General features: G+C 27.5%; 1 protein-coding gene and 1 non-coding gene across 2 annotated transcripts; both read right to left on the bottom strand.

Annotated features, from left to right (window-relative positions):
• Nucleotides 1–704: 704 nt before the first annotated feature.
• On the bottom strand, nucleotides 705–866 carry LOC127276680 (U1 spliceosomal RNA). The gene has a single exon (XR_007842237.1). It is a non-coding gene; the product is annotated as a U1 spliceosomal RNA (small nuclear RNA).
• Nucleotides 867–8,486: 7,620 nt separating this feature from the next.
• LOC127291664 (pre-rRNA 2'-O-ribose RNA methyltransferase FTSJ3) lies at nucleotides 8,487–12,119 on the bottom strand. Its single transcript, XM_051320869.1, has 4 exons — nucleotides 11,932–12,119; nucleotides 11,144–11,607; nucleotides 9,363–11,071; nucleotides 8,487–9,143 (listed from the first exon to the last, which is right to left on the bottom strand). Exons 1-4 carry the CDS (start codon nucleotides 11,996–11,998, stop codon nucleotides 8,891–8,893), a joined length of 2,493 nt encoding a protein of 830 aa, XP_051176826.1. The 5' UTR covers nucleotides 11,999–12,119; the 3' UTR covers nucleotides 8,487–8,890.
• Between the last annotated feature and the right edge of the window lie 93 nt (nucleotides 12,120–12,212).

Below are 12,212 nucleotides of genomic sequence, written 5' to 3' on the forward strand. Positions count from 1 at the left end.
CACAAGTGTCAAGGCTAATATACACGTTATTTTCTCACCTACAAACTTACGTATTATATTAATGTTGATAAATTGACATTGAACGTGAGAGATACCAAAAGCCGTTTTACATCAGAAAATAATGACAAAACAATGATTTCCTCATTTTCTATTTGCTCTATATGTATAATAAAACTATTGTCAATAAAAGGCGAAATAACAAAATATAGAATAAATTAGTTTTTCGATTTTTTGGAAGACGTAAAGTTAAAAGAAAAAACAACTAATTTATTAAATAATTGTAGAAGAATGAACTAAATATTAACCAAATATAGAAAAAAGAACTAAATTAACAGGAGGCAATTTAATTTTTTTAATCAACTATTTATTAATTAGTTTAATTTTTATTTAATCCATAATTTGTGTAAGGGGTATAATTTTTCAGTTTAAAAAATTATTTTACGTATTTAATTTAATTAAATATAAATTTTTAATTTAATTAAAAAGGAATTTAATAATTTTAATATAAGCTTAAATAAAAATTATATTCTAAATTAAAAATTCTTCCACATAAAAATAATAGCAAATAAAAATTAGTTTAAATGAAAATTAGCGTAATGATGAATTAAAAAAAACCAATAGAATTTACAAATTATAATAGATTATAATATTTTGTAATGGATTTTATCAACTATATATAATAATTAATTTTTGAATTAATTTATCCGGGACAGCGCGTACGCAGTCCCGACTACCAAAAATTATACGTCCGAGATATCCACATTAGGGATATTCGCAAGGGTCAGCTCGACCTTAGTGCAATGGAAGAGCCTCGCCCTGGAGGAACCGCCTTGATGATCACGGTAGCCTCTACGCCAGGTAAGTATGCTTATAGCCGTTTCGACTCTGCTTTTATACACTTTCCTTTTCATCTCGACTGTGAGAACGACTGATAATTCTACCCTCTTTCGATTTACCTGAACAACTAAGCGTCATTGGCGCCAGATTTTTGAATTTTCAAATTTTTGAAAAAATCAATTTTAAAAATTTAGAATTTTATTTTATTTACATATAATATAAAATAATAATAATTATATTAATAATAATAATAATAATAATTAATTATAATAATTATACCTTTTTTTCGAAATTTTCAGGAAATTGGTCTGAGAGAAAGATCCACTGGAAGGAAGAATATCTATAAACACGATTTGCTAGGTAATAAAATTTCCTTTTTTTAGAAATTATATTTTCCAAAATAATTAATTGCATAATTTAATTTTGTTAATTTTAATTTTTCAGTTCATTTTCAAATAACAAACAAGGATAGGAAGATTGTGGACGAAGAAAAGCGGTCCCTGCATACTACCATATTTATTTATTATTATTATTTTTTTTTTTTTTTTTTTTTTTTTTTTTTTTGGTAGTGTAGCTTCCGACCTCCGCAGAAGTGCGATCAAGAGGGAGGGATCTTCGGGAGTGACCCAGAAGAGGAAAAAGAATAATAATGCAATCTTTATTCCAACGTGGGATTCACCATCCGGTGAGTCATTTTTGTTATTTTTCTAATTTTTCATATGGAATGATCTAGAAGGTTAAAAATCGGAACAATATTAAATTTTTACGTGCAGTCATAAAAAAAAAATACAAAACCAAATTGAAATTAATTATATTAAGGATAATAAATTAAACAGAAAATTTGACCAAATGAAGAGTTCCACTGGAGTTGGATTTGTCCTAGAAAAGTTAAATAGTGTAAAAATGTAGATTTTTAATCAGAGGTTTAAAAAAAATTTAGTAAATAAGATCAAAGAGTATTAATGTAACATTTAATTAAAAAAATTGGACAAATGCAAGTTGACTCGCACAGAAAGCTAGGGTTGCATGGTTGTGAAATCTTTGGTGTGTAATTTTTTTCTGTAGTAGTGCTTAGTAATTTTTGCTTGTAGTTTTAGTTGTTACCAATGGTTGTTGAAATCATTGGTAATTTTTTGCTTGTAGTTTTAGTCGTTATCAATGGTTGTAGAAATCATTGCTAATTTTTTGCTTGTAGTTTTAGTAATTACCGATGGTTGTAGAAATCATTGGTAATTTTTGCATGTAGTTATAGTTATAGTTATTACTAATGGTTGTAGAAATCATTAGTAACTTTGCTTGTAGTTTAGTTGTTACCAATGGTTGTAGAAATCATTGGTAATTTTTTGCTTGTAGTTTTAGTTGTTACCAATGGTTGTTGAAATCATTGGTAATTTTTTGCTTGTAGTTTTAGTTGTTACCAATGGTTGTTGAAATCATTGGTAATTTTTTGCTTGTAGTTTTAGTCGTTATCAATGGTTGTAGAAATCATTGGTAATTTTTTGCTTGTAGTTTTAGTCGTTACCAATGGTTGTAGAAATTATTGGTAACTTTTGCTTGTAGTTTTAGTCGTTACCAATGGTTGTAGAAATTATTGGTAACTTTTGCTTGTAGTTTTAGTTGTTGCCAATGGTTGTTGAAATCATTGGTAATTTTTTGCTTGTAGTTTTAGTTGCTACCAATGGTTGTAGAAATTATTGGTAATTTTTTGCTTGTAGTTTTAGTCGTTATCAATGGTTGTAGAAATCATTGGTAATTTTTTGCTTGTAGTTTTAGTCGTTACCAATGGTTGTAGAAATTATTGGTAACTTTTGCTTGTAGTTTTAGTCGTTACCAATGGTTGTAGAAATTATTGGTAACTTTTGCTTGTAGTTTTAGTTGTTGCCAATGGTTGTTGAAATCATTGGTAATTTTTTGCTTGTAGTTTTAGTTGCTACCAATGGTTGTAGAAATTATTGGTAACTTTTGTTTGTAGTTTTAGTTGCTACTAATGGTTGTAGAAATCATTGGTAATTTTTTGCTTGTAGTTTTAGTAACTACCAATGGTTGTTGAAATCTTTGGTAATTTTTTGCTTGTATTTTTAGTTGTTACCAATGGTTGTAAAAATCATTAGTAACATTTGCTTGTAGTTTTTTTAGTTGTAGTCGTTACCAATAGTTGTAATGTCGTTAGTAATTTTTACTTCCTTTTTCTTTCTTAATTTATATTTGTATTCTAATTAAATTTAACTTGTGTTTGGAACCCCAGGTTTTAGTTGCGAGTTACACTCGCATTTGTTCGATTTTTTAATTTAATAATTACATTATTTAATACAACCAAAATGTTGAAAATTCTTAAATGCAGGGAAGGAATTCTAAAAAAAAAATATAATGATTATTAATTACATTTAAATTAAAAGGATCGATTATGAATAATTTATAAAAAAAAAAAAATTGAATGTTATTGGACATAAAATAATTGTATTCAAGGTCTGATCAAAGATGAATATAGTTATATAATACTTTTTTAAAATATATAGTTCATTCGCATATAGATAGATATTCATTATTTATGAACCATTATTTAAGGTCGATAGTCCTGACGTCATCGATTTGCGAGATGAAGTTCAAGGTTACCACGCTCGAATGCACGTCCCACGCGGTCGCGAAAAATAGTACATAATAGGGTAAATATATTTTCTAGATTCTCGGAAAATTCTTTCTTATTTTTTCCATAAAACTATATTACAACTCCATGGAACACGAATCATTTTTTCCATTTTTATACACATGAGACGACATGAGACATAGTTTTTTTTAGAGAGAAAAGTGATAAAAAAAAATAGAAATATACATTAATTATTAATAAATAACAAAAAATGAAATTATTTAAATTAAATGAATTTTTTTTTGTTAAAATATATATATTTTTTTAAATGATATTATCATTATAGGAATAATGAATTATTTTTCCAAATATATTTTTGATAAATGCGCTGTGACTTATTTTACAAATTTATTTTTTTTTCTTTAAATATGTTTTTTATGAAACCGGTTTTTGGTCTTAAGATTAAAAAAATACAAACTGAATAAATATTTTACACTGCATAATGATGTTATATCAAGGTTGAATTTAACGTATATATGTAAAATTTGTAATTTTAATTTATTCCTTCCTCATCGATGAAAAAAAAAATGATTTACATAATGTCTATTAGTAACTTAATTAGTGTCACTATTTAATATCAAACAAATGATGATATTATCGACATGTTATTTCATTCGATTTCCGAGTAAAGGAAGCTAATATTATTTACAATTGACCAATATAACAATTAAAAAAAAAAAATATTTAATACCCTCTCTTAAAAGATGAGAATTAATTATTGTATGTATTTTGAAAATAATGAATTCTTGTTTAATTAGAACAAGTTACCTCTTAGAAATTATTCTTTTTTAGTTATGGACAGAGGCGGAAAAGTGGATAGTGCATTATGTATATATAGTTATTGTATTAGTATGTCCGGACTCGACCCGGACAACGTGGCCTTGAACTTGTCCGCCCCCGGGTGAAACAAGGGGGCGAGACAACACCTATAGAATGACTCTAACCACCCTCAATGCGCTCTAGAATCGCCAATAAGAATATCCTCGACCTACCACCCGTTCAAAGCTACTCGAGGTCGCAACCTTTGCCTCTTTACTTTGCAATTGCCTCTGCCAACCGAATAACTGACCTACTCAATAATCGTACAATTTTATTCTAGGTCAACTCACTGCAGCCACTGAATTTCTTCAATGTCAATATATAATTCCACATTTCTTTAAAATTTACTTTTTTATATGCAAAAAAAAAAACAATTATTTTCATTCCAAAAAATTGCTATTTTTCCTCATTCTTTTTATTTTCAAATCCTCTCAATTTTAAAGGAAAATTTTCAATTGAAGTGAAAAATATTTAACTCTTTTTTTTTATTAATTTTAAAACGAATTATACGTATATATCTAAAAAAAAAAAAATAAAGAAATTAAAAAAATTTATAAAGCATGTAAAACAAGATAACATCCCCATAATAATTATGAAAAGTTTCTATTTTACAATCTCGATAAACTCGAGGATAAAATGAATGTGAAGGTTAATTTCTTATATGAATAATATATTATCAATTTTCTTTTCAATTAATCATTTTTCAAAATTAACTACATCTTCCCGAATTCTTTTTTAAAAAATAATTGTTTATAATTGAAAATATATTTTTTTCTATTTTTAAAATAAAGAAAAAATTGCTGAATTTAAAAAAATACTCCCAAAAATTTGAGAAAATTATTAGTATCTAAAAAATCCATTAAATAGATTAAAAATAAATTTTTTAAATGAATTTTGTAGAAAAATTAAAAAAAAAAAAAAAAAAAATTCTTTATCGGGTTGAATCGTCGGAGTGACCTCCAACTCGACCCTATAGGACCTTGTTAGAAGAGAGAAATTTTGCATTAACCTCGAGGGTGCCCGTGACCAGGAATGACCTTGGCCATGGCTTGAGAGCGTCGCGACGCAAGCGTCGTGGCGCGCGCAACTCGCTCGATCATACCATCAAAGCGCGACACTTCAAGTTGAAGCTATAGATTAACCTTGACCTTATCACACATCAGCCACAGGTCCATACTCCAGAGTGCAATTGAAGGTCGTACAACTGCAATAGAAAAATATACATAAGTCCATCACTTTTAACCAATAAATAAAAGCAGAATTTTCACCTCCAAATTATGTTCACTGATAAATTTAATTTCCAATTTTAAATCGTTTCAAGGTTGAATGGCAAAAATTGTTCATAACTTCTCTATAATAACTTCGTTTTTCCTCCTTCGTGTTTTCTTCAAAATTATTTCTATACCACTATATTTAAAGACATTCTCCGATTATTATATTCTTGAACATTTTTCTTCAAAAATTTGAAGCGATTCTTCTTTCTTCTTCTGAAAAATTCTTTCTAAAAAAAAAGAAATAAAAAATTTAATCCTGAATTAAAATATGAATTTTTATAAATTAATATATTTATGTAAAATAAAATTATATCTTTATAAATATTTCAAATTAGATGAACCCTTGATGTTTCCAAGTTAGATGAACTTGAAAAGAAATGAAAAGATCGAGGTCATTTTTGACGCAAGTTATATATATATATATATATTTGTGTGGGCGAAGGATACGAAGGATAATTTCAGGATATTTCTTTTGTTTTCTAATTTTTTCAATTACGTCATAAGACATCGATGTATTTCTTTTTTTAAAACTATTTATTAATTACAAAAATTCATTATTTTTCTAATTCGCAAGCTATTTTCTTTTATCTTCCAAATTTATAAAAAAAATTTTTCTAAAACTTTAATAATTATTCAAAATTACTTCGAAAAAAAAAGAAAAATTATTTAATTTTCTAAAAATTTTCCAAAGATCTTTTCATTTTGAGTTTAAAAGTAAACAAGAATATTGGCCATGAAATTACAAATTGTATCGGTGACAAACATTTAAGGAAAATTGACGAATGCGAGAACAACTTTAAGTGGTGAAACGCTAGGTGCGATGACCTTGACCTTGACATCCACAGCAGCGTCCCGACGCTACGCAGTTGCATCAGAGCGTTGATGACGTGAAATCCGGAGGTCGAGGAAGCCGTGGACTTGGGTGCATTTTAACGGACAGGTGGGCGGAGCGAAAGTCAGGAAACGTCATTTTAAATTTAGAATATCGTTCAATCACTTTTTTTTTAGAATTAAACAAAATTTCTAAATTGCGGAAATTCCCCCCCCAAAAAAAAAATTAAATCACATTGCAATATTATTCTATTTGAAGAAATGTGAATTCTTCACTAAATTTTTTTCAACAAGTTTTTGAAATTACCAAATTTCTTTTCTTTTCTTATCTTTCACAAATTTTTCCTAATATTTTCTTTCTTTCTCTCTCTCGATTACTATAAAAAGATTATTCGGCGAATTTGACCTCATCCAAAAATAAAAAAAAAAGGATAAAAGAATAAATAAATGAATAAACTAACAGTAAAACGTGAGTTTCCTTGGACTTTGTTTTAAAAATCATGTTGAATATCTAGATCGATCTATACGAACCGGAAAAAATATTGTATACTGACCTTCGTTATTTACGATCAATTTTTATTGCATCGTAAACATCCTAAAAATATCCAAATTAACAAATTCATTTATAGATTGGCATTACTTTTTTTCTAAACAATTAATAAATTGTTCGTTTTTTTTTAAAAAAATTTTTTTATTAAAATTATTTCAATTCAATTTTGTTATTTAACAAATTTTCTGAAATTATTAATAATAAAATTAAATAATATAAAAGAAAATTAATAATAACAAAAATAAACTAATAACAATAAATAATAAAAATAAATTCTGTATAAACTTGAATAAAACAAGAAAAAAATAATCTTTCGAAAATTTGGATTATAAAAAAATATTTTCCGACTATCGTCATTCATATAATAATTCTATAAATTTCCAATGAAAATTGAATTTGAAAAATATTTTAACTGACGTCACTTTGGGGAATTTAAAATTTTTAAAAAATACTATGATCCCTCTTCTATTTTTATAAATCACAAACTTTTTTTTAACAGTGTTTCAGTTTTCACCTTGACTTTTTACAACTACGAGAATCGTCTAGACATTAAATAACAGTTTATATTATTTCTATAGATAACAAGTCGATTATAAGACCCAAAAAAAAACTGTCATTGAAATGTGCCTTTAAAAACGTTAATATTTCACATGAATTCGATACTTGTATGCAATTTTTCGAAAGCCATTAAACGGAGAAAAAAAAACAAAAAAATGCCATTTAACATCGAGTCATTATATATATATATCTGATTTTTTGGCCTTCAAAAAATCATTGCTAAAAATGCTCTGATATTCGTTGAGTCAATGTGCAAGGCCACTTATAACGTTTGTGTTGTTTCAAAGATAAAAGCTATTTATATTTTCAATTTTATGCGGAAGATTGTTCGAGACATCCTCTGATACGCAGAAGGTAATTGTTCGATAACATTTCTCCTTTATTCTCAAAAAAAAAAAAGAATAAAATAATTAAAAATAATTCTTTAAATGAAAATAATTTTTGACAATTACAAATTCCAAAGAAACTCAATTGCGAATTATAAATTTTTGTTTTAAAAAAATATGTTAAAAATTTTCTAATTTCGTTCAAATATATTGAAAGAAAGAAAATATTGTTAATTAGAAGTGAGAGAGGACATCAAAAAACAGAATATGCTTTTTATGATTGAGAAATAAATTCCGGTTTCACAAACTTTGGCAAACTTTAAAACAATAATCGCCATTTCACATCAAGTGGCTTGATGAATCGCAAAAAGAATATCATCGCGCAAGAGTCACGACCGCTGTGAGAAATTGGCAGCGTAACCCGGATAAGAAATTACTATCAAATGCCAGAAGTAAAATATAAACGACCCCCACAATTTGAGTTCAAGGAAATATATTAAAATTTATATTAAAAAAAAAAAAAGTGATTCAACAAATTCGTAAATTCATTTTTTTTCTATAAAAAAAATTTTTATATTTCAATTATTTGCTTTCTTGGAAGTATTTCATTATTTGAATTGGATTTTCGAGAATAATAATAAAATCTATTTGCAACTATAATTCTATTTATTATTATTCATTAAAGATAAATTCAATGTAATATCAAAAGTATCTTTCAAAGAAATATTTTTTCTTCAGTATTCCGTCGAATTGAAAAATAGTTTCAACAATACAACATATGATAAATATGTACACAATAATTTTCATCTGTAAGTCGAAGTTAATCTCGAAACACAATTTTTTTTTTTGTTTTGCCTCCAAAAATGCAAATTATATATATATATTTTTTTTCTTTTTAGAAATTTTCGATTTCTACAAAACTCAATTAAATTAGCAAAATTAGAATTCTAATTGTAAAAAAATTAGAATTCATTTTCAATTAAACAGAGAACAAAAAAATATAATAGAAAAAAAAAATCACGAACCAAATTTATAGATTAGGTTTCTTTTTTTATTTAGTCCTTTTGCCTTTTGGGACTTTGGTGTTTGCCCTGGGTGGTTTGCTACCGCGACTTTTCTTTCCACGACCTTTCGTCTTTTCTTTTGCCTTTGCAGCTCGTAAATCCTTTTTCATTCTAGGATCTACAACTTTGTAACGACCTTTCACTCCGGCTGGTCTGACAGCTCGTTTCTGAGCCATGTATTTCTTGGCAACGACGTAAGTCAATTCCTTTTTCGGCTCTTTTTGAGCTTTTTTGTAAAGTCTGAAAATGAAGTTGACAAATCAGAAAATTTTCCATTAAAACTAATTTATTTCACTGTAAAGTTTCAGAAAGTTGTTAAAAAAATGAATTGAAAACATGTTAAATGTAAAATTTTTTTTTTTGTTAGTATATTACTAAAATTAATTTTAAAAAAAACTTCTTTTTTTAATATAAATAATTTCTATCTATCTAGGAAATTTAATTTAAAAAAAAACTTACGCGTTGACTTGTTTTGCCTTTTCCCGATCACTCATGTCCACATTATCCATAATGGTCTCGACTTTTTTCTTCGCCTTTTCGAGTTTTCGAATTGCTCGCTTCTTCTTTCTTGCTTTAGCTTCGAGAACTTTTTTAATAGGCCGAACATTAAGATCTTCAACTCTCTTTCTATATTCGTCCGCAAGCTCCTTAGGCACTGGAGCTTCTTTCTTCATATGTTTATCTTCGTCTTCTCGGAACCAATCAGGCAAATTATCGTCATTAAACATATATCGATTCCAAGCACCATCAATTAAATCACGTCGTGATTTTTTACTTTTAATCATAAGTGAACCCAGAGCTAAATCTTCTTCAGTTAATTTTCGTTTTTTAATTTTATCCTTCGATTCTTTAGCAACAACTTCAAATCCATCTTTTCCACCAACTTTTTTCACTTTCTTTGTTGGCGACATCATTTCCTCCATATCATAATCTGAATTATCATCCTCCTCAACATCTTTTCTCTTTCCATTATTTGACAAATCTTTTTTCTTACTAATAACTGTTCCACCCTTTTCCTCTAAAGCTTCAACCATTTTATCCAATTCATAGTCCTCATCTTTTTCGTCTTCCAAATTTTTGAAAATATCCTTTTCAAACCATAATTGTGCCTTTTGAGTACGTTTCGATTTTTTATCACGATTATCCAAATCAGTTATAAGGGGATTATTTTCCGAGTCAATTATTGGTTTTTTCTTTTTAGTTAGTTTCAATTTTTTACTATCATCTTCTGAATCACTTAATCCTAATCCTGATTTATCACTGTCAGATTCATCAGCGTCTGAATTGTCTGGATCACTACTTTCATCTTTATAATATAAACCAGAACTATCTAAATGACCCTCTTCTTTATCATATTTAATTTTTTTTGACATCGCACTTGGCTCATCGTCATCGTCTTCACTTTCAGCCAAAACATCGGGTGTTTGATCGCTTACTGATTTTAAATGATCAATAGTTTTAATTTCCTTCAAAGTAAACATATCGTCTCCTTCTAATATTGGTCCCTCATCACCTTTCAATACCATTTTTAAATTAAGTTTTTCATTTAATTTCTGTCTCTCTTTACTTGCCTTTTTCTTCTTTCTCTTTAATTCACGAAGTTCGTCTTCTTTTATTTTATCAATTTCTCCTTGAATTTTTGCATCTTCCAAATCTTCCTCTTCCTCCTGTGTTATTGGACTAATTTCAGTTTCTTTATCTTCTGATTTCTCATTATCAACATTTTCTTTATTTAATTCCTCTTTCACATGTTTCCACCATGAAAGCAATAATCGCAATTCTTTTCTACCTAAAACTTTAATATCTTTACAACATTCTTTTATTTCATTTGTCGTTCTCACATGATTCGCTATCCTCTCATCGTCAAGTACAATTTCTGATGCATTTTGCAAAACTTCAACTCCACTTTCACTTGAAATAAAATCTTTAACAGATAATTTATGATACAAAGTGTAATCATTTTCTGGATATCCTTCGGCTTTGCTTCGCTTTTGTTTTTCTGGATGAAAGAAATTTAATTTATTTGTCGAATCAATTTCGAGTTCAGAAAATACGTGTTTTGGATCAAAAAATTTGGCATCGAGTTTATCGGGTGCAATAAAATGTTGACAGACAACAAAAATCTCAGCCGATTCATTACGTGATGCCTGTGGTTTTGTAGCATGAACCTAAAAATAAATTATAATTAATTAAACACCAAAATTGGTGAATATAGAAAAATTGTTTCAAATCAAATTTACCTTTTTGAATAATTCCTTGAATACAAACATAAGTGGATTATAGTCTTTCGATCGGAAAATTTTTGTAACAAACCATCCGCCAGGTCGTAAAAATTGTGAGGCAAGTTTTAAAGCGGCTAATGTTAAAACTGATTGTTGATATGCATCGTGAAGCCAATTTTTTCCAACATTTGGTGCACCATCATTTAAGACAACATCTGCTTTCCATGTTTTTAATTCGCGTGTTAATGCGACTCGACATTTTTCCGATGTAATGTCTTCTTTGATACTAATACATCCGGGAACGGGTTTTATTGGAAATAAATCAACGCCAATAACAATTGACGATACTGGCATATTTTTTTGTGCTACCTGCATCCATCCTCCTGGTGCGGCACATAAATCGATACATACTCTTGATTTTTGCAAAAATTCAAATCGACGATTTAATTGTATTAATTTGAAAGCTGCACGAGATCTGTAACCTGAAAAAATACCATATTTTTTAATATATCACGAAGCTAAAGTATTAAATGTCAAATTTAATTTACAATATTAATTAATTGAAAAACAAATAACTTTACATGAATTTTTTTACACTTAAAAAAAACACATTTTTGTTTGAAACATAACCTCAAAATTGTAGCTAATGAAAAAAAAAATACCAAGTGATGTTTTCAATGTTAAATTATTAAAAAAAGTTTTCTAATTTAAAAAATTATTTATCTACCATAAATAATCAATTAATATGGTAGATTTTATTAAATTAAGATTTTCATGTTTGACAATTGTAATGATTTATGACTTACCAGTTTCTTTGGCTAACTGGTAATACTTATCCCTTCTCTGCTTTCCAATTTTTGATTTTTTACCCATTTTGGCAATTTATTTTGTATTTTTTTTTCAGAAAGAATAAACTAATAATAAAAGTTTAACAGAAAAAGACATATCACGTTAATCGCACCATAAACACGTGCACTTTTTAAGGTTATGTTACATTCTGTCACGCATGTGCAGTGCAACATGTGCGCGATAGGCGGGAACTTTAAAAAATTTTGAAAATTTATATTAATAAAAATTTTAATTTAGA

Source organism: Leptopilina boulardi, unplaced genomic scaffold (genome assembly GCF_019393585.1).
Source record: "Leptopilina boulardi isolate dan_hultmark-lab unplaced genomic scaffold, ZJU_Lbou_2.1 LbouV2_150, whole genome shotgun sequence".
In the NCBI taxonomy this organism is placed as follows: Eukaryota; Metazoa; Arthropoda; class Insecta; order Hymenoptera; family Figitidae; genus Leptopilina; species Leptopilina boulardi.